This window comes from Sceloporus occidentalis, unplaced genomic scaffold (genome assembly GCF_023333645.1).
Source record: "Sceloporus occidentalis isolate IW3139 unplaced genomic scaffold, rSceOcc1.0.p SCAF_25, whole genome shotgun sequence".
Taxonomy (NCBI): Eukaryota; Metazoa; Chordata; class Lepidosauria; order Squamata; family Phrynosomatidae; genus Sceloporus; species Sceloporus occidentalis.
The window spans coordinates 4,087,503-4,112,428 of NW_028317005.1; the positions used below are offsets into that span (position 1 = coordinate 4,087,503).

At 40.0% G+C, this 24,926-nt stretch overlaps 1 protein-coding gene across 1 annotated transcript; it reads right to left on the bottom strand.

Annotated features, from left to right (window-relative positions):
• Nucleotides 1–11,079: 11,079 nt before the first annotated feature.
• Nucleotides 11,080–24,837, bottom strand: LOC149300272 (U2 snRNP-associated SURP motif-containing protein-like). The gene is made up of 16 exons (XM_089485378.1): nt 24,791–24,837; nt 21,846–21,950; nt 20,987–21,053; nt 18,871–19,034; nt 18,322–18,484; nt 18,011–18,090; nt 17,562–17,649; nt 17,196–17,315; nt 16,329–16,485; nt 16,101–16,196; nt 15,924–15,990; nt 15,191–15,350; nt 14,727–14,837; nt 13,211–13,323; nt 12,354–12,530; nt 11,080–11,218 (listed from the first exon to the last, which is right to left on the bottom strand). Exons 1-16 carry the CDS (start codon nt 24,835–24,837, stop codon nt 11,080–11,082), a joined length of 1,854 nt encoding a protein of 617 aa, XP_089341504.1.
• Between the last annotated feature and the right edge of the window lie 89 nt (nt 24,838–24,926).

The window sequence follows — 24,926 nt, forward strand, 5'->3', positions numbered from 1 at the left end:
TGTTAAAAATAAAAAATAAAAAATTACTGCAATATTTAGGACAGACTGGCACTCAAATAGTAAAATAAAAAGTGTTAAATTGCCCCAAGTAAAATATTTTGGGATGTCAACTTTCAAAAAATATATACTTTTGTTGAGCAGTTTTTCTTTTTCTGGCCGCTATTGGGGCCCAACTCCCAGGATACCACATTTAAAAAAATTCTTGTTTAGAAAAAGAGATGCTCGTCATTCATATTTAACCCTGTAAGTAACAAAATAAATGAAAATACAAGGCATATGAGGTGTTTCCAAAAACAGGACAAATACCCAAATACATTTTTGGAGGTCTTTTTTTCCCATTTGCACTGGTTATATATAGTTTTATAATTTTGAGATATTTTTTATACTAAATGATGGTATATATATATATATATATATATATATATATATATATTATTTCAAAAGAAAGCCCTACTGAAAAAAAACAATGTATAATGTGTGGGATGCACTAAATGGGTTAGTGGGCAATCAGAGTCGTATAAAGACATAGAAAAAGCACAAAAACAAAAAAAAACAGGACAAATACCCAAATACATTTTTGGAGGTCTTTTTTTTCCCATTTGCACCGGTTATATATAGTTTTATAATTCTGAGATATTTTTTATACTAAATGATGGTATATATATATATATATATATATATTATTTCAAAAGAAAGCCCTACTGAAAAAAAACAATGTATAATGTGTGGGATGCACTAAATGGGTTAGTGGGCAATCAGAGTTGTATAAAGACATAGAAAAAGCACAAAAACAAAAAAAAAAATGCAAAAAAACCCCCCGGTCCTGAAGGGGTTAACTGGATCAAAAAACTTGACACACCTAGGGTATCCCTGACATTGCCAAGTATCTGCCCCCAGGCAAGAGCCCAGCCGACTCTTTAAAAGCTTGGGAATTCCGTGTGACAATGACAATTTCGAAATACTATATGCAGGCGTGCTAGCATTTACAATACGGGGTGTTATAGATTCAAGGTACGCTTGAAATGCTATCTGTAGTTGTGACGTAGGACCCAGTTATGAAAAGCTTCTATGAACAGGCAAAGAGAGAGTACAAAGAGTATGAATAACAAGCGATGATCCTATTCTAGACCTTGTCTTTTTCTGCTTCTTCCAGTTCCATTGATGGTTAATATAATAGCATAGAAAGATTGGTACACAGAGACAGGCAGGCGGACATGGATATAATATCTGAAGGCCTTTTTCCTATATGTGTGTGTATGAAAAAAGGGAGATGAGCATTTAGGTAGCCTTTACCCAGCCAGAATAGGGCTGTTTACCAAGAAGCCGTAATAACAGGAGCGAGGTGGCCCAGGCAATTGCCCCCCCTAGGTTAATCCTTGCCCCCCCTGTTGCCCCCTGCCGAATTTGGAATAAAGTCGCAATGCGGCTTTAAATCCCGTCTTTTTTTTTTTTTTCTTATGCGGAGGAGAGAGAGGGGCGCCAAGCAACCGCTCGGCGCCCCCCATTCTCCTCCACGAAGCCTCTACCTCCGTCGCGGTGCCGGCATTTCATCCTGAGCGCCGAAATATGACTTCATATTTCGGTGCTCAGCGGTGAAGCAGCGGCCACCGCAGCAGAGAACGAAGACAGAAGCCTCGTGCTCCCGTCGCAGGACCTAAAGGTGAGACAACTACAAAGGGGGAGGGTAGATAGTGAGTAGGGAGAAGGGGTTAGAAAGTGATAAAGGAGGGAGAGGGGGTTAGAAAGTGATAAGGGAGGGAGAGGGGGTTAGAAAGTGATAAGGGAGGGAGAGGGGGTTAGAAAGTGATAAGTTAGGGAGAGGGGGTTAGAAAGTAATAAGGCAGGGGCGTCCAACATGCGGGCCAAATGCGGCCCGCGAGACCTCGAGGTGCGGCCCGCGTAAGATCGGCAGCCAGGGCAACCGATCTTACGCGGGCCGCACCTCGAGCATGTACGGGCTGACTTGGCATGATAGGAGTGTGATTGCTAACAGCAATCAAAGTCCCATCATGCCTAGGTTCCAGCATTTACTGGTTGGATTTGTAAGTGCTGGAACCTAGGCATGATGGGACTTTGATTGCTGTTAAAAATCACACTCCTATCATGCCAAGTCAGCCAGTGCATGCCGAAACCTAGGTAGCTGCCCCCCTTGTGTATTGATGCTGCCAGCAGTATGGGGTCTACACATCACTTACAGCCACCCTGTACCAGCATGTACTGGCTGACTTGGCATGATAGGAGTGTGATTGCTAACAGCAATCACAGTCCCATCATGCCTAGGTTCCAGCATTTACTGGTTGGATGTGTAAGTGCTGGAACCTAGGCATGATGGGACTTTGATTGCTGTTAGCAATCACACTCCTATCATGCCAAGTCAGCCAGTGCATGCCGAAACCTAGCTAGCTGCCCCCCTTGTGTATTGATGCTGCCAGCAGTATGGGGTCTACACATCGCTTACAGCCACCCTGTACCAGCATGTACTGGCTGACTTGGCATGATAGGAGTGTGATTGCTAACAGCAACCACAGCAATCACAGTCCCATCATGCCTAGGTACCAGCATTTACTGGTTGCCTGGGTATGATAGCAGTGTGATTGCTGTGTGGGCAGTGTGGACGCCAGGGCTGGCTTTGGGGTGTGCAACCTGTGATCTATGCGTGTAATTTAGGGGGTTTTAAATATACCTTTTAATGACGTGTTTTCATGTGAATTACAATTGATCTATACCTGCAAAGCTGGGTTTGTGTGTTATTCTGTAGATCCATATCTGCTATGCTATGTTTCCATACATTATTTATGTATACCTGCAAATACAGGGTTAATATGTCTTATTCAGTTAATTAATACCTGCAATGCTGTTTCCATGTATTTATTTGATCTATACCTGCAATGCTACGTTTCATATACTATTGTATACCTGCAAATACAGGATTTGTATGTCTGATTCTGTTTATTTGAGATCACAAGTGAATTTCAGTTGATCTATACATGCAAAGCTTGGTTTGTGTGTTAATGTGTTGATCTATACCTGCTATCGGCAACTGGGGCTAATGTTAATAAATATGGGCAGCAGGGGCATCAATACACAAGGGAAAAAAACACTAAGGGGGGTATATATGACAATGCAGTGTGAAAAATCCATTCTGATGTAGACGTCTGTGACGTAGATTGTGTCCTGCTGTTTGTGTGTTTTGGTTATCAGTGTAGCAGAGCCTGTCCTCGGGTGTGTGTGTATAGGTGTTGGTGTGGCAGAGCCTGTCCTGGTGTGTGTTTGGGTGTTTGTGTGGCAGAGCCTGTCCTAGTGTGTGTGTTCGGTTGTCAGTGTGGCAGAGCCTGTCCTAGGGTGTGTGTTTGGGTGTCAGTGTGTCAGATTCTGTCCTGGTGTGTGTTTGGATGTGGGTGTGGCAGAGCCTGTCCTGATGTGTGTGGGTGTCTGTGTAGCAGAGCCTGTCCTGGTGTGTGTGTGTGTGTGTTTGGTTGTCGGTGTGGCAGAGCCTGTCCTGGTGTGTGTGTCTGGGTGTCTGTGTGACAGAGCCTGTCCTGGTGTGTGTGTCTGGGTGTCGGTGTGACAGAGCCTGCCCTGGTGTGTGTGTGTTTGGTTGTCGGTGTGGCAGAGCCTGTCCTGGTGTGTGTATCTGGGTGTTGGTGTGACAGAGCCTGTGTTTGTGTGTGTGTTTGGTCATCTGTTTCCTGGCACTTAACTTACAGTAGGAATTATTTAATTTATATTTATCCAGAGATAAAATGCCCTCTTGAAGTTGTAGTGACTTCAGGGGACAAAACATTCAAGGCCCTGAAATCACTTAGTGGAAAAGTTATTTATTGTGTTATAATATTTATTTCAAGGATTAGTCGCACTCAATTGTGGCTTCAGGCTTCCCATGTTATCATGTTGAATGATAATATTTTAGCCCAATAACAAAAGTATAATTCCATAGCACATTACTTTTGGAAATTATTAATGCCCCCCCAGTTTGACTGTGGTATCTTGTGTGCCCCCCCTATATATTGTTTATAGAGTCGCCACTGGGCCCAGGGAACAATTGGCCACTCCAAACTTCTTACAAACTTGCGAAGGCAGGAACTCGGCGGGATCACGTACAATATTCATACCTGTTCACCTAGCATTTCATTGTCTTCAATACTTTTGCAGTCAAAGCAGTGATCTGCAGGTGGGATGTTGACAAATCTTGCCTGATATAAAGTCACTCGTGAAAACAGGGCTTTGAAGTTACTTATCTTTCAGCTCCAGCTTTCATCTAGTCCTTATAAACCACGTCTTTAAATTTTATACGTCTCCTGCTAGCATCTTGACATATTATAAGCACAAAATAAATATAATAGCTCAAGACCATTACTGTGTCTGTAAAAAGACAATTATTTTAGAATCCACCCAGGGGAAAGATTTTACAAAAAATGTAGTGTTTTTCTAAAACACATATTTTTGTTAATCTGGATAAATTGTAAATAATTGTGATTTTAAAATATAACATTTTTGACAGTGTTATTAACAGCACAGATAGTCTTAAAAAAGTTACATTTTGTAAAATCAGAATTAATTTTAAATATTTATACTTCATATTGGTTTATAGTTAACATATGTATGTATGCTCAAAACCAGGACATTACATGGGATATTTGTGGCGTCAACATAGCATTTTGTCCCAACCAATTGTAAGCTGACGAAAAATACCTTACGCCAGCAAACTTGTTCACATCACGAAATAGCATAACACCAGCACGCGCTCTTCAAGAAGAAATGCAGTTTATTAAATCAAAGACAAGAAAAGGTCATATACTTAGCTTCAGGTTACTTGAGTAATGTGGGGAAGCTCGCCTCAGCCGACACCACATATACACAATAACTGGACTCAACGATGTTCAAGCAGAGCTTAACTGTACAACCGGTCTTTTATTACTCTGACAGGGCTAGCAACAAGGAGCCATAGAAAACCAACTCCCATCACACCAATGTTGACAAAGCATTGGCAGTTATGCCTATGGGCGCTCTTAGGTATGGTGGTAAGAATATAAGAAGATTAAGTAGCTGCTTGGCCCCTTCAGAAATGAAAGGAAGGGACCTGTACAAATGCATACCCCCAATATTACAGGTGGGATACCTTTGTTGGGGATGTCACTAGAAGTGGGAGGTGGTGAGGTCTGAGGCATGAGATGGGAACAGGACCAGAAGTGGGGACAGGACCAGAAGTGGGACCGCCTGACCTTACCAGTGCTCAGCTGCAGGGTGTCATGAGGAGGCCAAGCAGGAGCTGCAAAAGCACAGACCTCCATTGACTTTACAGCTCCCTGGGCGGGTAAGGGACAATGTGGCAACCATTATAGTGCTGTACAGTATTTTTCTTTGAAACTACTTTGGGGTTAAAATGTGTTTGTGTACAATTATTCCTTTTTGGGGCGGCTAGGGACTTAAAATTATTATTTTGTGTAGGACTCCTAAGAGATGCTCCTTTAACTTAAAGCACATTAAAGCTGAATAGGAGATATAACACCAGGCAATGATTCATATGCACCATGGGAAATCAGATAAAGTAAAGTCCAATCACAAAGCATAAGCACTTCTCTTCTCCATACCAAGAAGTTCCAAGGAAATGAAATCAGTCAGAAGGAAAATAGTTTAATATAGACTTCGTACATTCTTAAACAAGATCCATAAACAAAAGTGCAAGAATTCAGGCATAAATGGGACTGGGCAGCAGACCTGACTAATGCATCTAATCATCAAGTCACATACAGAGCCCAGGGGGGTTATGGATAAGTTTTCTCAAATAACATGTGAATCATATTGCTGAAATAGATGCCATGCTGCACGTCAATCTATCATCTACCTCTACTTGCTTTATCCTTGTCTTGAAGAACCTGTTGCTTACACTAGGCCACCTTGCTTCCCAGAGTACTTACACTAAAGGGTTGGAGCCTCCGCATAACCCTCTCCCCCGGTTGAAGTAATATCTATTGGATAGGTTTACTAAATAGGAACAAGAATCTTTGGTCTCCATTGCTTATATGGGGTATCATATACTGGGAAATACTAGAGAAAAGTTTTATTGTTTTCCACATGTCTGCACAGGCCACTTGAGTTCCTCCACACCAGACTGGTCATTATGGACCCTGCTTTGTGCACCGTCATGCTGGAATAGGAGACAGAAAAATTGGAAATATACAATTATCTAAAATGATGGCTGAATTCAATAATTGGGATGGGTGTCCACATACTTTTGCTCATATAGTATAGTTTACCGCATTTCCCCATGTATAAGACCCACCCTTTTTCGAAAAATGTGGGGTCTACAAACTTCTTATAAAGTGGTTGATTTTTTTTCTTTTCTTTTTTTCTCCACAGGGGCCCTGCTGCCTACCTCTGCGTTGCTCAGCAACGTCTCTTGTTCCGTCGAGGCGACACAGGAACCCAGTGGAGTCACGTGAATGTACATTACATCACATGACTCCGCTCCGTTCCTGTTCCCCTGGGCGGGACAAGAGAAGTTCACTCAGATTTCGAATAACGCAGAGGGAAAACGTGGCCCCCACAGAAGTCTGTGAGCGGCACCAGAATTTCTGCAGTTCAGGTAAGGGTGGGGAAGGATGTATGAATGAGTATGCGTGAATGAATGAGTAAATTAATGAATATTTGTGTGTGTGATAGCATGGATATGTAAGTAGGGGGCAGGGCACAGGGAGGCTGAAAGTCATGTGCATGATCTGGATGCCTGAGCATGATAGGAGTGTGATTGCTAACAATTGCTAGCAGCCAACATTAATCACACTCATATCATGCCCAGGCAGCAAGTACAATAATGTTATGTAATACATTTTTTTTCAAACGTAGGTCCCCAAAATTAAGGTGCGTCTTATACATGGGATAATACGGTAACTTGTCCTAGAAAAAATAAAATAAAGGTGTATGCTGTTTTATGAGGTGACAACCTAAATATACCTGTAGAAACACTAAGAAAACCAGCTTGTGGGAAAATGTGTCAGGACCCATACCATCAAACTGGTTAAAGTGAAGTAGGGTATTGGGACAAAAAAACATGAGTCATTTTTTTCTAAAGATCTGAAGCATTATTCTTGCATGATAGAACAAGACAATTGACTGAAATGTTCACATTCTTGTTGTTGACTTTTGGTTTAAAATCGCATTATTTCAAATTGTTTGAAGCTCCGCTGACACTAGCTAATAGTGACAGTGTATGTTCAGGTGTTTCTGTGATGTAGAAGGATCAAAAGTATAAAACAGAAGCATGCTGATCCATTCCATGTCTGAAATACCTGAAAAAATATCATGGGGACTCACTCACACCATATACTAGATGTCAAAAATCTACCTCCTGTCCCTAGCATTATTTCCAACGGATGAATTTGTAAAGGAAATTCAAACTCTTTGCAGATGTCAGGTTCCATATACTTAAGCATCTGTGCCTGTTGTATTAGGTTTCAAGTAAGGGGTGGTGTCTGATAAGGATAGGGGGGTGGTAGCTGTACCTGCTAATTTCATGAAATATTTTTTTTTTTTATCAGATATGCAATATGTAGGGCTCTGCTGGAAACTGTTTGAGAAGTAGTGTAGCCTGGATATGGTTTTAACATGTTCTAAAAGAGACAAATGAAAACAGTTTAGTTGCTTAATATATACATAATAAATCTGTATATACAATACAATCAAAGCTGGCAGTAATGGTCATCATGAAATATGACTATGATTTTATTGTGCTTACTGCTTATAACATGTCACCCGAAACCCGTTATGTTCACTTGACACTGTGCTCCAGCCATCCAGGATTCCTTCATCTCCAAACTGCATATTTAATATGACGAAGTATACCGGGCCACATTTTCAGCCAGGTAAAAAGGGGCAGCTTACATACCTGAGAACTTCCCAAAGCTCTCCCTTCTCTGGGAGTGTGGCTTAGTGCGGTTTACATTTATATTCGAGTGTGATGGGTGTTGGGCAGTGGGTGTAGCTAAACAAAACTCATGTGTACTCGGAGAAAGAGCAAAGTGACCCCCAGGGATGCTGCCCTTCAGCAGGATAGTTCCCAGCTATGGCAGCTGCACAGTACCCAAAGCTGACCATTTCTGCACGGAGTACCTTTTAATGACCTGAGAGTCATGGTGTGATAAGGGTCAAAGAAGCTGCATGGAAAGTTGGGTAAAACGGAGAATACAGTCAATATCCATCATTTCTCAAGTGCTTTCTCCCATGGACACTTCCTTTCTTGAATTGGAACAAAACAGGTTATCATATGAACTTAACAAAAACTAACACAATAGAAAATCGCAGCAGTTTGCAGCAACCCACCTATCCTGGCTGAGAACGGGGAACTAGACCAGCCTAGTGCTTTTTATAATAAATAAAAAAACACCCCCCACCCCTCAACAGGCCGTTTGAACTTGCATGATAGGGGCAAATAGAATTTACCTTTCATCCAATCCAACACTATTCTACTTATGTTATCGCCAAAGTTTGCACATTTTTGTGTGTGTTTTTTACCACACATTCTACTTTATGTATAAACCAACAGCGCTTAGTATCTGTCTGAGCCACATCTCCTGAGTACCGTGACACTCCCCTTGCGTGGTTGTCAGGTTATTTGGGAGGTGTGCATTTTTTTCTGAGAATTGACAGTCCGTGTCCTATTTTCCGCAAATCTTGAACCCGACCAATTTGATTAACCCCATCAAATTATATATATATATATATATATATATATATATTTTTTTTTTAAACTAGACACCCAATGCCAGTATTTTAACTCTTCATCTGAGAATGCTTGGGAAGATATAGCGACATCAGTGCAGAATTATTTTTACGTCTTTTTTTAAGTTACCAAGTTTTTCTTTTTAACCATTTTTATTTTACTTGGGATTCAAGAACCGGAGCCTGCCACCTACAGGTAGACTTGTGGCATCATGCTGAGTTCTTAGGGCCTTGTTATGTTTTGGGGAAGGAGAAGTGATCTTCTTTCCCTCCAAATCCCAGCGTTGATCCATTCCCCCTGATGCCACAAAAGCGCCAACAGTGCCCCTGGATACATTGCCCACCCTGTCACAACACACGCTTTAGTGGGATGATGGGCACAACCTCCGGGTGGAGCTGGAAAGTGTCTGGAGACCAGACAAGGACCCTGGGCGCATGAGGTGTCATTGATTGTTAGGCAGGCAGAACAACCAACTTAACCGACGTGAGATCAAGACCTGCCCTGGGGGCTTAGGCCACCCTAGAGCCAAAAAAAACCCAAAAAACAACGATGAGTCCTTCCTTCCTGAGGTAGGACAGAGACTAAAAGGTAACCATGAAGGGAGGAGTTTAATTCTTTACAGAGTTCTGCCCTATCTCAGGTACAAAGGAGGACCCTTTCATGTGTCACCAGGGACTGCAGGTAATACAATAGAAACGCCACTTCCTACACACAAATCACCCCTAGTGTGCAGAGGGATGGAATCCACTATCCACAGACAGGACGATCAATAGGAATGACAGTGCTAGTTTCATCTGACCATTAACAAAGCTCACTGCTTTGAAATATGATTACTATTATTCATCTTTTATTTACCGTATTGGCTCGGATATAGGCCGCCCCCGTATATAGGCCGCACCCTAAAAGTTTCCCACCCCTCGAGATATGCTGCCACTCTGCCCCCCCCCCGAGATATGCTGCCACTCTGCCCCCCCGACTTACCAGAGGAGACTCCCGGGTGTCTGGCGGGGGACATCTACACAATACGCGTACACAACTTCCGGTGCCGGTACTCAGCTGATGTGCCGGCCCCGCATGACACCCAGGAGTCTCCTCTGGTAAGTCTTGGGGGCAGAGGTAAAACGCATCGTGCGGACGGTCACCGGCTGCGGCGATGCGGGTAAACAACCTCCGCAGCCGGTGACCATCCGCACGATGCGCTTAGACAACCTCCCGTGCCGGCACCCCCCCCCGTGGAAAGTGCTGGCAGGGGAGGCTGTCTGAGCGTATCGGAGAGTAGGATGCAGGTCCCCTGCACCGCTGCGGGGGATCTGTATCCTAACCCTGCCCGGCGCCCGGGACTGCATGTCCTGGGCGTCGGGCGCTAGACTTAAAGTGGGGGAAAAAAGTGCGGCCTATATTCGAGCCAATACGGTATATAGCGCCAACAATCTATGCAGCGCTTAATACATAAATTCAAGGGGTATGATAAGACAAGAATTGGAAGACTAAGACAAACTGATACATTAGGTGGAGAGAGCCCTGCTGGCAAGCTTACAATGTTGAGGGAATGGAGTGACAAACATAAGGACCAGAGAAAGGGTGAGAGGTAGTGTGGTGGTTGTATCAACGACAAGGAGGATCTAGCAGCTAAGCTGGTGCGGCTTCTCTGAAGAAGTGGGTTTTGAGATGTTTCTTGAATGTTGGAAGGGAGGGTGAATGCTGAAGGTTCGGTGATGAACATTAAACTGCAACTGGTTTTAAAGTCACTTTAGGGTTACTAAACCCTGTAATAATCCAATACTGGGGTGCTGATGTTTCGGTATTTGTGTGCCCTGTATGAAAAGGATGTTTGCTTGATTTTTGGGAGACAAATTGTCAAAATCCAGTCCTTAATAATCCGTTCAGATTTTATTTGAAATCTAACGCAAATTTCAAAGCTACAAAAAAAAAAAACCCCAAAAATTAAAACAAAAAAAAAAAAACACGACTTCGTCACATCATAAAAACCAAAGCCATGTGAAAGGAAAAAAATAAAAATACATTACGGTCAGCAGATCAGACACAGCCGTGATGGTCTCCCAGCACAAAATTGTTTGGAAAAGGAGATAAGCCACACTGGACAAGTTTGTATTTTGTACAATATAAAACAGACAGCTCTACAGTTACTGTTATGTATACACATGCATTCACAGAAAAAAAAAAAAAAAAAATGTTGGAATGCTGTTTTTTAGGATTTTTTTAAACTTTTACTTATTTTTTTTTCCATTTTTTTTTTTTTAAACATTGTTCAGGCACGGAAAGAAAAAAAAAAAAATACATTTTCAGGAAATGACAATTAAAATAGCAAAAAAAAAAAAAAAAAAAAATGGAACGTTCTGTCAGTGTTTGTTTTTCTTTGACTTCTTGTGAGACCTGTGAGGGGATCTGGACTGTGACCTTGATTTTTTCACCGACTTTTTTGGAGACCTAGACCGTGACCTTCGAGATCTTTTAGGTGTTCTTGACCCAGATGGCGACCTAATTGAAAAAATAAATCCCAGTTCAGATTTATGCAACTGAATATTTCAGCCTGATAAATATAAGCATATTACAGCTGCACTTAGGTTCTGATTTGTTTCCCTTTCTACAAAGAGCAATGACACTGAAAGCATTGATTACTGTTCTGTTGACTGGCATATCAAGATAAGAAAATGGTAATTCCTGAACTGTTCAAAGGATGCCAGTTTTGGTCAATCTGATGCAGATATTTATTTAAATCAAATGATCTCTGCAACTGTCAAAGTCCATATTAAAAATAATCCTTTTCAATACAATGGCTGATTACGTTTTAAAAATTACTCAGAAGTTAATTAAGAATGTCTAACTATGCTCTTGTGTGAACTCTTGACTTAAAAAGAAAATCTGTAAACATTTAAAAAACCCACAAATTATTAGCATTATAAAGTTCTGAAGTTGAAACGCTTTTTATTAATGGTTACAATACGTACAATATTATATCCTAGGCACTAAACGTGGATTCTTCGAGATACATACCGAACACAAAACTAAATCCCCGAAGACAACAGAACCAGTGCACATTACCTCTAACCGCATGCAGACAATACATTTTCAAAACAGCATCACCTTTGTTGCAGCTAAATAACTGAACATAACCCCGATTACCCCCTTTCCTCTACAGACAGCACCCCATATGCCTCTTAAGGCTTTTTAAACTCCCATTTTTCTTCTTCTACTGGAAAATAGCCTGAAGACTTAATAACATCCAACAGTTATGCGAAACAATTCTGCTCAGGAGATAGTTTATCAAGGGATGTCAAGACGATTTCCTGGCTGCTAGGGCTTGAGGGCTCAAAATCGTATAATTTGTCCTACTTAAGTGCTTTAAGGTATGATAAATGAAACAAGCTGCGTATATAACGCTCCCAATAACATTCCACTGAAGATATTTGTAAATTCTTGCAAAAAAGTATTTACATGGAATTAGCGTGATGACAATTAGGGTGCCTTCCAGTGTTACAATGGGGCCCATTTATACTGTACCAATATACTACCTTCATCAATTCAGGTTTTTCTTCAATGTACATTTTTCATATTAGTTATTTAGTTGCTAGTGGAGATTAGGATATAGGTTTTTTTTAATGTACAAGCTTACCTTCTGGCCTTTTTAGTAATGTCCCTGGGAGAGTCTTTATGAGATGATCTAGATCGAGAGCTTTCTTTATGGGACCTTTCTGATCTCTCTGACCTCTCTGACTTTGGCGAAGGAGACTTCGCCCGTCTGCTGCTGCTGCTGCGTGATGGACTAACAGACCCACTGTGACGTCTTTTTCTATAAGGGAGTAATACAAATTAGAACAAGGAACGCCAAAACTTTCAATCATGAACAAAGGGTTAGCAGATGAATCACCCAAATTTGGTGCTATAACATCGCATAAGCAAGACAGACCAATTCATGGGGGGAAAAGTTAATGAACAGATGCATAACTTGTGCAAGAAATACTAAAGATTCTAAGTTTTCAAAAATGATGACTGATGCACACCTTCTAATAGTTTAAAGGAAAGTTGAACATAAGCTACTGTCCTTCAGTTTCTCCTTGTAATATTTAATGTATATTAACCAGTTTGAGCACTTCCTGAATTTTTTTTTTTTTGTTTACCGACAGATCAATGGTAACCGAGCAAGAACACACAGTGAGAAAATAAAACACGCATGCATTAGGCTTGTCCCGGGGAAAGAAAGTCTTATTTGCATTACAGCTGCTGATGCGAAACAAACAAACACTGGTTTGCTAGTAAACACATGTAAAACATTTTACTGTACACACATGCCCTCGGCTGAGAACAGACAACATGCTAAAGGCACGACTCCTGAATGTGTGCGACACTAATCACACGTAGTACCTGATCCATTTACCTCTGCATATTCTGTTGGGCTTACAGAGGGCAACGTAAATTAAAAAAGTCAAATATAAACAAATGGAGGCCACAAGAGTTTGTAAAATTAGGTACCTCTCTTTTCTGGTTGGAGTTACATCCTCTTTTTCTTTCTTGTCCTTTGAACGATAGTCAAACTTGTCCTTCTCTTTCTTATCTCTGTCTCTTTCTTGTTCTCTCTCTCTTTCCTGCAAGGGACATTAGTAAATAAATGTAAATAAATCTGGAGATTGTCGTAAAGCACATTACACAAAAGTAATGTTTATCCCAGGCCTCACATCTACACCCTACACGGTAAGTAATGTGCCACACACCAGATGGGTAAGCGAACAGAGTCGTAAGGGTTAAAGAACGGAAACATCGTAATAATTGCAGTAGAGTATGCATGAAACACTTAGCTCAACGCTGCCCTCTTCAGGTGATTTTTAGGCAAAGACTCTGAATTGTCACACATCTAAGACAGCAAGAACTGGAGGCTGACATTACGTTTACGTTAGTAAAAGAGGGGACTTAACGCTAACGAAAGGAAGCTGAAATGCAGGACCCCCCAAGCAATCACCAAAGGAGGATTTCTAATGCACAAATGTAATCGTTTAATTAATTTAAAAACTATATTAACCACATAGAGCTTAAAATCTAGGATGGAGCAGATCTGCTGAAAGCAAGAATTAGCATATAAATTCGAGCAGTGGCCTACTTGCCCAAACACATTCATTGGGGTTTATTCACTAAAACGGACAGTTAACATGAGTTATTTTTCTGTAAAATTATGAACAGCCGACCCCAGTGAGATCTTGGCACACCCTGTATAACGTATAGTGAAGTCTGCGAAAGTCTCTTTACACATTGAATTGTGCATTATACACGGTCCCCTCAGACCTACCTGCTGGACAAACATGGTAGTGTTGGCTCTTTATAGCGAATAGTAAAGTAATGAATATACCCCATTGCGAACATACTGATAAACATCTGGGAAAACTATCACACAAACATCATTGTTAATCAAACTAAAGTAAGTCTTTCAACACATTGGTGATTATGTTTAAATAATTTGCAACAACGTGGTAATATTGCATCAATTACGAGAGAAACATTTGTCGGTTGCCATGAAACAAAGGAACCATTGCCCAAAATTGAGTTGTTTTGAAATTTCAACAAGCAATGAGCATTTCATAGCAAATCAGCTCTGTAATCACCACCGGGAAGCTTACTCTACGAACACATTTCCATAACAGAGCATCTCTATCTGGAGGGATCATCTGGAAACTACAGAAAGAGGCTCTGGTTTCACAGATTGGGGGAATAGTAGCTATTAGTGGAAAGACATAAGGGACCCAGATCCAGGTGGTTATCAGATAAATCATCAACCTACAAGTGAGCTTTTGTTACAGATAGCCTACACTTTTTTTCCATTTGGCGAGTCCCTTGTATGAAGCAACATACACAGATCAGCCATAACATTATGACCGCCTGCCTAATATTGCGCAGGCCCCCTTTTGCAGGAATTAAACACATGCCACTAAAATACGTGCCACAAGATCTTTGATTATCGAGGGTAACACAAACTTATTTATTTATTTGGTCACCATACCCTTTGAAGCAGCTTGTCCCGATAGTGTTCTACTTGCTCTTGTATGCTTTGCCCAGGTTTCTTTGGCCTTTTTCCAGACTCCATTTCATCTTGGAATTTCATTACTTTAAGCTGATGAAAAAAGGAGCAAATACAATTCTTTATTTCATTTTTTTTTCTCCCAGACATGCACTGCCAGATGGTTTACATAACATTCTTTGAATTTCTGATTGAATATCGAGCCAAACTAATATTCGTAAGTATTTTTTCGCATTAGAATAAGTGACATGAATTTAAATGCAGCATGAAGACAATCCCACAACGTTATAGCGTAACTACGAATGCGCAGCAATTCCCTTCTTGTTAACTGCTTATATTTGTAAACATTCTCTTGCTTGGAAACCTATGTAACTACATATCGGTGTAGGTCCGATGGGAAAACACAGAGGTTTAGGCAAATGTAAAATAGTTATTTCATACTTTACCTCAATTTCCCTAAGTTTTGCACGCTTCTCTTCACTCATTTCGGAGTACTTCATGGACTTTGAATCAGAGAGGTCGTCTCGGATCGGGTTGGAGTAATAATGCTGATCCTCTGACTTTGAGCTCTGTGTATCATCCTCCTCATCGCTTTCTTCCCCTTGGCTGTCGAAAAACCATGCAGATATTAGAAATACATATTCCTCATTGAGAGTATGTATTTTTTCCCCCCAAGTTTCACTGAATGCCATTGCCGCCGTAGCCCATATGATTTTTAAAGTTGTGTGCAAGTAAGCAGCAATCTGCACCTGGACAAGACGGGGCTGTAGTAGCAGCGATTTGTCAGATAGCAGAAGCCATTGATTACAGAGTTGATGAACTCAACTAAACAACAATGCTGTCAAGGGGCGTCAAAGCAGTGGCGCCAATAATGTAGGAAGAAGCACATCATTACAAGTCGTGTCGTAGTGGACATATGAGCAGCAGAGATAAGTTCCAACATTATTTCAAGAGAAGAAATGTTAGAACAATTTAAAACTGGAGGGTCAGGGTTTTAGATGTGATGTAAGGATGTTTTACCTTACTGAGAGGGTGGTAGATAAGTGTGACAATATCCCTGCAGAAGTGGTAGAGACCAATACAGTGATGGGAATTTAAAAACGCATAGGATATGCATAAAGCTATGCTGAATCTAAGACTCTTAGTTCAGAAATCAACGAAAAATATGAAATGTCTTACTTTGGGTTTTCATCTTCCTCAGACTCCTCTCGCTGGTCAAAAGCTTCCCACTTTGAAGTGGTCACAGCTAAAGAAAAACAATAGGAATTTGTAAGACTTTGTGTATTTTTAGATTTTAGATTAGATATTTTGTAAGAAAAACAAGAAACAGCAAACTGCGTTTTATCTCTAGCAAACCTTGTGATTCCAGCTCAGCCTCATCTACTGCTTCCCATTTAGAGGGGGCCACTTTAAATATGGGCTCATTCTTCTTGGAGTCTTCGGAGATGTCCACTATATGAAAGAAAACAGAAGATTAAATACAATGCCAATGAAATCTGTATAAGAAACTAAAAAAGGGCTAAAAGATCATTACATGTGTTGCCCACGTAAAAGTACACATTGTAATTTACTTATTCGTCTTACATGGCACTCCATCCAAATCATCGTCAAGTGTCTTTATGGGAACACCATCGAGGTCATCGAGAGGAGCACAATCAATTGGAATCCCATCAACATCCTCCAACAAAGCCCCATCCAATTCTTCCTCAATAGGAGCGCCATCCAGGTCATCTGGTACTTCCTAGGTGGAGTGAGGCGTGATTTGACCAAAGTATGTTCATCCACACGTGGATCATTTAGCAGTAACTGAGGAACCCCTCTTAATGCAACTATTGGGGGTACCCAGTGAATTAAGTTATCCCCTGATATAATACAGGGGTTTTTTTTTGTTACATTTCAATTATAACTAACTCTGAAGTTTGCACTTACAATTCTGAGAATTAACTCTATTGAATAAAAAAAAAAAAATTAGCTCTGATTCTCTAGTACTTTTTCGAATGATAAAAAGGTTTTGTACCGTGTTAGCCGTTGAGAAAACAGGAGAAAAGTATAGTTAAAATGATACCATTTATTGGCTAACTGGGAGTTTAATAGCAAGCTCACAACTTGGTCTCGAAAGCTCACTATTAAACTCTGTTAGCCAATAAATGGTATAATTTTAACTATACTTTTCTCTAGTATTTTTTTAACGGACACTGGTTGTTTCTAATGAGCTAAATAAAACCCGAGGTGTTTTAAGCACGAGACAATCTGAAAGTCCACAAGGGACACTGCTAGGCGCTCTCTAGCTGGTGACACAGCTGTAATCTTAAACGGTGACAATTACCAACGCAAGGTGATAAAAAAAAAAAAAAAATACGGTTTGAAAAGTTCTTACACAAAAAACACCAAACTGGCATGATCTAACATTTCAGTAGCATTCTGTTTCCATTACTCTACCATTAGTCTCGCTTCCGGTTCTTTTTCTTCAACATTAACAAGTCCAAGGAAAATATTCTGTAACTTTATGAGATAAGGTTCTGGATAAATTGTCCAGTCTTCCCACGCTCGGAAACACGTCATAACACGTTGCTAAAGAGAAAAATTTAACAGGATATTCCTTAGGAAAATGGCTAAATATTTACATTATTATAACTCTAAGCATTAAAAAATATAAAAGGAAAAAAAAAAGGTATACATTGATCATTACATGTATGTACCAATAGCCAACGTTTTGACAGATAATTAGAAGCGAAAACAAACTGCAATACGGTAGTTAGCAAACACCATGGCTGCATGACATTTACCTTCTCCTAAACAAGGCATGCACCAACTTACCTTAAAGTTTTCGGACTGTAAGTGGCCTTGTATAGCTCTATAGGCTGCATTGAGATCAGCAAATATTTGGCATAACTTTGATTCAAAGCTGTATATAAGAGAACAGGATATTAACTCATTAATTGCTTTTTCTTGAGACATGTCGCATAAAAGAAAGTTGCAAGAGAACAAGTTCGTAAAAGAGCCACAAAAACGAAGGCCCTGCGGCCAACCCCATGTCTGACGGAACGTTTCCGCATGAAACACTCTGCTGGTACACATAGGGTTATGCCGGGGCTTTGGTGCTGGTAGAAAATGTATTATGGGCGTGTTTATGGGCACAAAAAAAAACCCAACAAACTAATTCAGGCAATAAATTGAATTAACAGCACATTGTTTTAAGGAGTCCACTGAAAACAATTATGGGGAATCTTAACTTGCCTAGAATACTTTCTTTCACAAATACTTACAATTTCCTGTAGTACGATGCATTTGCAACCTTAGCTGAAGAGTTGTACAACACGTCTGACACCAGATACAGCCTGGCAATCTACAAAACAGAGTATCAGGCAGGCATTCACTAAACTGATGACTTTGTATAAGGACTATACTTTCATACAGATTCAACACAGTCAGCAGCTTTTACCATGGCAAACAAAAATACACCAACTACTGTACATTTACAGTAATCTAAATCCTAACACACACACATTTTAGATATAAATCTAAATAATTGGAACAAACATCACTCATCACGACTGTACACACTATGTAATCTTACTTTTTTAGGTAGAGGGGTTTTTAAGATAGACAGTGACTCTGTAATGCAGTCTACGATCTCTTCTGCGGCCTCGGCATGGTTGAGACAGAACACCATCGCATCCCCAATGTCGTTCTTCCTTGGCGTTAACCCCCGTAAGATCTCCTCCAATTTGTCCCTCTGTCTAAAAAAAGAGAGAGACAACATTTACCCAGTTTAATGCTACCCAGCTGCTTTTTGGTTTAATGAGAAAAATATTGATTTATTGTACAGTTTGACAAGCATTACAGATTATTATATCTTCAAGAATTGTAATAAAATATTAATTAGCATTTGGCTCAATGCTGCCTCTCAAGCAATGTTTGGTAATGTCAATATGAACAGCCCACTAATTGCGTCAGCTTGCCAATGTATGTTCTGCTAATGCAGGACTTGGCTTTTGTTAGTTGGCCTAGAAATACATAAAACATTGTGTTACGTAGGCCATTACAAATAGGATGGTAAGATGCTTCAAAGGCAGATGTAATAGCTAAATTACCAGTTTCCTGAAGTGTACTATTATCCACTTACTCTTCTTTAAGGGATCCTTTTTTAATTGGCTCTTCTACAAAGGTCTCCGTTTCCTGCTCTTCAGTCATACCGTGCAAATAAGGATTCAATGGCGGAGGCCTCCAAAAGGAGCCATTCTTGAACATTCGGAAATCTTCAGTTCGCCATTTTGTTGGGGAATCTCCCTGCATGGTAAATAGCGAATGTGTAAAGGACAATGTAGGTAATGATGGCAAAATACGCCATTGAAAAATAAAAAAACTTTGCAAGGGATTACCATGATTTAAAGGAATACGTATGTTTGTTATGAAGTTCGAGCACATAAAAATGCCCAGTGAAGAAAAACATATTAGATAACCCATTCAAGTATTATTAAATCTCATGTAATAAATAATGGGTCTAGAATTCCATATTGGAGAGATGAGCATTGCTGTCTATTTAGTGGGGCAGCTTACTCCATCGCTCAACAAAACCCAGGTCACCACAGCCGGGGTCCCACCTGGTGGGTACGTGAACCTGCTCTACACGGGGGGCTCGTACCCAGAACACTCATTAGGCAGGAGTTCACAGTAGTAAGTAGAGCAACTTCTGTGTGTTGTGGCAACTGCTTGTGTAAGGTATTCATTGAGCCTTGCCTTAACCCCTTCGTGACAAAGGCTGATTTTACTTTTTGTACCCTTCGTGACAATGGCCGTTTAACATTTCTGCGCTGCTCGTGTTTAGCTGTTATTTTCTTCTTTCCCGTTTACTGAACCCACACAAGTTATATATTGTTTTTTTCAGGACAAGAAGGGCTTTCTTTAGATGACATTGTTTAGAAAAACTAACTTTTAGTTGAAAAATCTTTTACTCATCTATAAAAGGTAATGAAAAAACCTGCTAAATAGATTCTACTATTTGTCCTGAGTTTAGAAATACCCAATGGTATTTTTGCTTTTTTTCTACACGTTATGGGGCAATAAGTACAGGTAGCGTTTTGCTATTTCAAAGCCATTTTTTCCAAATCTGGTAATTCTTCCCCCCATGTGCCATTTCGGGTATGGAAAATCATCTCCTGAGCACAGCGATACCTCACATGAATGATTTTGCCTGGCTGTTTGGGGGCAAAGGGGCCACATTTGGGGCATGCGCATTTTCAATGTTGATGTACATCTTTGAGCCGGGCCATTTCAGTATGCCCAATAAAGCCATATATTTTTGAAAACTTCAATTTACCCCATCAAATCATAAATTTTTTAAAAGTAGACATGGGCATTTAATATGCCAGTATTTTAACTCTTTCCATGCGAGAATTGTTTTAAGCTAATGTGCTAATTTTAGGACTTGCTCACAAAAATATATTTTTATATATATTTTATTTTTTTTGCCTTTTTTAATTATTTTTTTACCTTTTTTTTTTTTTGTTTGTTTTTTTTAACTTGAAGGTTCCCCTGATAGTGACATCAGTGGGAAATTATTTTTACATTTTACTGTTTTTTTTTTAACTATTTTTTTCTAATTATTAATTATTTTTTTTTAATTTTTTTTTACTAATCACACTGATTAGAAAGCTGGGCTCCATTGACTTGCATGGTTGAATGCAGTACCTGTATTCAACCTGCAAGTGGAGCCAGAGTTCTCTAGAGGGTCTGGAGACCATCTAGCGAACTTTCGCATCTTTATTATTTTTTTTCCCCGGCCGCCGCCATCTTGCGGATGGTGAAGATTGCGCGCAGATGCGACTGTGACCGCTCTCCGGAGTGGTCACAGCCCGTCCTGGGGTAAGTATTTGGTGTCGCTGAATGCCTCCTGATCGAAGTATTCCAGCGACACCATTTAAGTTTAGGATGTGATCGTTGATCGCCTCCTAAACGTTTTTAAAATGGGCGTCCGCCGCCATACAATGTATGGCGGATGTTGACGCCCCGGGGAGAGGCCAGACATGGCCCCTGGTCCCGATCATGGCGTTTGGGTGCAGAAAGCAAACGTAGATCGCTTTCTGCACCCGTTTAAAGATATGACGGTCCTGGCACGTCAATTGTCGTAAACGACTTGTTTTTCCGTGACGTGCCAGAACCGGCAATTGTCATTAAGGGGTTAAAATAAACAAGCTACGTTAGGAGATAAAACCCACACAATTTTTATACAGAATACTTGCCTGTAATATCGAGTACAGTTTCCATCTGTAATACACGTGAGCTGGTGTTTGATTTTCAAATAAAAACCTGGGGGGGGGGAAACCCACAATTATATTAAAAGTATAGAAAATACATAATGACACTTGGGTCTGATTCTGCAAAATGCTATATCAGATACATGGATTTTGTAGCCTGGTTTAAATTCAACCCACTGAAGGCCATCTAATCGCAAATGAAAATTACACGACCGGATACTACTTCATTTTGCACTCCACCTCAACAATCTTTACGTAAAAACGAGCAGAACCCGAAATGAACCCCCCGCAACCCTATAGACTTAATATTACACACACAAAAGAATCAAGTTCACCCTTTCAATGTAATAGCATGTCCAGCATCTGAATTTTCCTGCGTCAGCTCTGGAGTAATGACGCTCAGAGTGAGCGCCAATTCATCTACATTTTTTAATTCCCTAACCAAATGATAGATGTCACTGTTGACACTGCTAAATGCAATGAGAAGATGAAGAGTAGAGAAGCGGGAGTGTCTGTCCAGACCCTACCTGGATCCTATATCAAAGTATAGGGAGTGCACCCCATAAGATCATGGGTTACACAATATATCCCCAGGGGTTCCTCAAGTCATGTTCTGGGAGCAGGGCAGAGTTTTTATAATAGATATATAAAATGTATAGGCCCTATTTGTGCTAGTAAAAATATGGAAAAGGGGTATTATGGATTTACAGACCAACGTCGTAAAAATTAAAAAAAAAACAAAAAAAAAAAAAAAAAAAACACCTGACCTTCAAGGGTATGAAAAACCCTTTGTCGTGAAAAGAAAACGTAGGTTTTTTTTTTTTTTATTTTGCGCCGTACTTACCGGAACATTGGATTGTTGATTTCTCGGTTCATAATCATTGCTTCAAACATTGGGCCTTCACGCACCACAAATTCGATCATTCGATGGATCAGAGCAAGTAAATTCCTACAACGACAATACAGTTAAAGAAAATGTATTCAGACCCTACCTACTTAGCGGTCTTCCTCTTAACACACCTATACTGATCACTAGTGGAAATGCTGCACCGCAGTATGAAACTACTGCTAATATTAAAAAAAAAAATGTAAAACCAGACAAAATGTGATGTTCCTACAGAATTAAAGGGATTGACAAAATTAGGGCATAGCAAACAGACCAATGTGTCCTCTAACAGGGATGTATAGCATGGTTTGCAAATCTGTAATAAAATAATTTAACACTATGTTAAAATGGGGTGGGGTGGGGGATTTAAAACAGAAGCCAAATGATGCCATGTCATCTGCGGCTAAGTGAGATTATAAAAGGAATCAAGAGTTTTGAAGGCTGCAGACCAGAGTTTAACGGTGGTCCTTAAAAACTCTTAACACCGTGATTTCCTCGGCTAAACAGGAGGTAGTAATGGTATTAAGAACCAACATCTACAAACTGGTCTAGGTTATGAAATCTTAAGAGCATCATTTTTCTTGTGTAGTTAAGTCTGGTGTATGAACAAGTAGTTTGTTTTACATGTTACGAGAAGTATAACAGCAGAAGGCCAACAGAATCAAAAGTTTAATCACAAACTAAAACTTTGGTGTTGATTGTACCAGATCGTGGGATTCTCGTAACAAAAAGTCAAGACGATATCATCACAAATACGACTAACCCAGTAATTACACCCTTGTGAGCTTCTGGCTTAATTATGGAACTATACAGTTAATAGAAACAAAAATATCCTATAACAGACCCTTTAGGTGTATATTAATATAATCTTCAAACTAATCGTGCTGCACAGTTATATATGTACTTGCACAACTAAGTTATGGAATTTCCGGGAGTTCTACACTGATCAATAGCTTCCTTTTTTTTTTTTTTTTTTAAGGGGGCATTTAAAAGCAAGAATTCAGTGTAGTACAAATGGATGTTCATCAAAAGTGCATTAGTTTACAAAAAATATATATATAAGTGAAAAATTGGCCAGAAATTATGTTTGAATTATAACAACAACTACATTTATTGGAGCCGATCGTACCAATGTCTGGTCAAAATACTTTCCCAATCCATCCCTTGATGTTTTCCTGGTCCCCCGCTGCCGCAGACAGTTCAGCTGTGGTGCTGCTCACCAAGGCCAATGTCAAAGCTCAATGGGAATTTTAGTTTTTGGGGTTTTTTGTTTTAAAGAAAGGCTGTCTTTGTCTTGAAGAAAAGTCTGTGCTTGACTGAGCAAGAGTCATACATGACCTTATCCATCTAAACACGCACACATGAATACTTTGATAACTTAAGCAGGAGATAAACCGGTTGCCAAGCGCACGTTAACAGATCTGCTATTAAGGATGGCCCTACAGTTTAAAGCAAGGGTCCATATTTGATACAAGTGGATGTGTTGCTTAATAAGCACTATTTCTGCACTTGATGATTAAAATGCAAACATATCTGTTCAGAATCCAGAAGACCTCCTCCCACCCTTAGTCCTGACCATACAGTGCCGTAGAGGTGAGGAACAGGTCGGTGAAAGGGAAGAAGCCCACACAGAGAAAAATCGAGATGTTACCCGTATTCAAGCAAAGGAGAAGTAGAACCACAACCTCGGCCTTTTAATAAGTGTACCTCGAATTCGGGGCTAATAACTAGTAGAGAATCTGCTAAACAGTTGCTCAGAAAAGCTGCAGCCACCCCTTCAAGACCACCAGCCAATTGTTCAAAGTTCCGAAGGGGATATTTTCTAAATTCATATGAGTAATAATAAAGAAAAAAAAATGTACCTTTCTGTTGGGATAACCACTTTGACTATGGCTTGCGACAGAGTCTGTATATGAAGTCACATCAGATAATAAACATAGAATATGTGAGTATTGTTAACAAATAACAAGCAAAAATATACATAAGCATAAAAACACTAAACATCTGGCACAAGTTTGTTTTTTCTGTCATGTCATACACAAAAAAAACTGAACAGTGTATAAAGTGCGTGTAATAGGATATTTACTGAGTGATATATATGGAAAAAAAAAAATATATAAAAATCATAATGCACGTCAAGGCACCGATAAGGTACTACACCGGAAATGAATACGGTATGCCGGATTTACTGAGCTCTAGCTCGGCGCCCCCACAAGGTCTAATATGAACGCGTTATAAAACTAATGCCTTGCGCGAAGGAGGAATTTTAAAGGCGATATGTTGGGGTTTTTGGGAAAATAGATGACTGATAGGGGTTAAAAAACAAACGTTCAGCTTAAACATAAGCAGGGGCTTACTACTGATTGTCAAGGAGAAGTTTCAGTTTACCACAACATATCCCCTTTAAAAGTCAGCATTATCTACAAACAGACATTTTGCATTCAATCATGTATTCATAATGAATGCGCCACAGGGGTCTTCTCAGATACAACATTTGGGGCACACCTGTAATATAGTTTTGTATAGTGATTGAATTAAAAGTTAACTAAGTGCCAGAGGGGTGTGCAACTCAAGAGGCTATTAAAAATGAAAAGAAAGCTAGTAACGTTTTCTAATATGTCAACTGCCAAGGTAGGCCCAAAGCCCTGCTTTACTAATATATATCATAACATTATATTAACAATGTGTATATACATAGCTATCACAAGATTGTTATGCGGGCATAAAACAAAAACACTCAAGGCCCTGAATTACACAGTAATACATGTGAATGTGCATGCATTAAAATTAAATGAGAATAGCCTCGTCCTATGTATGAATTATACAGTTCACATTGACAGAAACTGGGCTATAATCCCGCTGAAATACTCCACCACAGAACTAGGTTCAGTTTCTTTAATTACCTTCTCAAAATCCTCCTTATTTTTTGGCGGTGGCAGCATAGGAGCATTAGGGTTCTTGAGTCGTTCTCTTGGTTGGGCATTAAAAGGAAGACCAGAAGGAGGGGGTGGCAAAGTGTGTTCCATCATAGACGGAGGA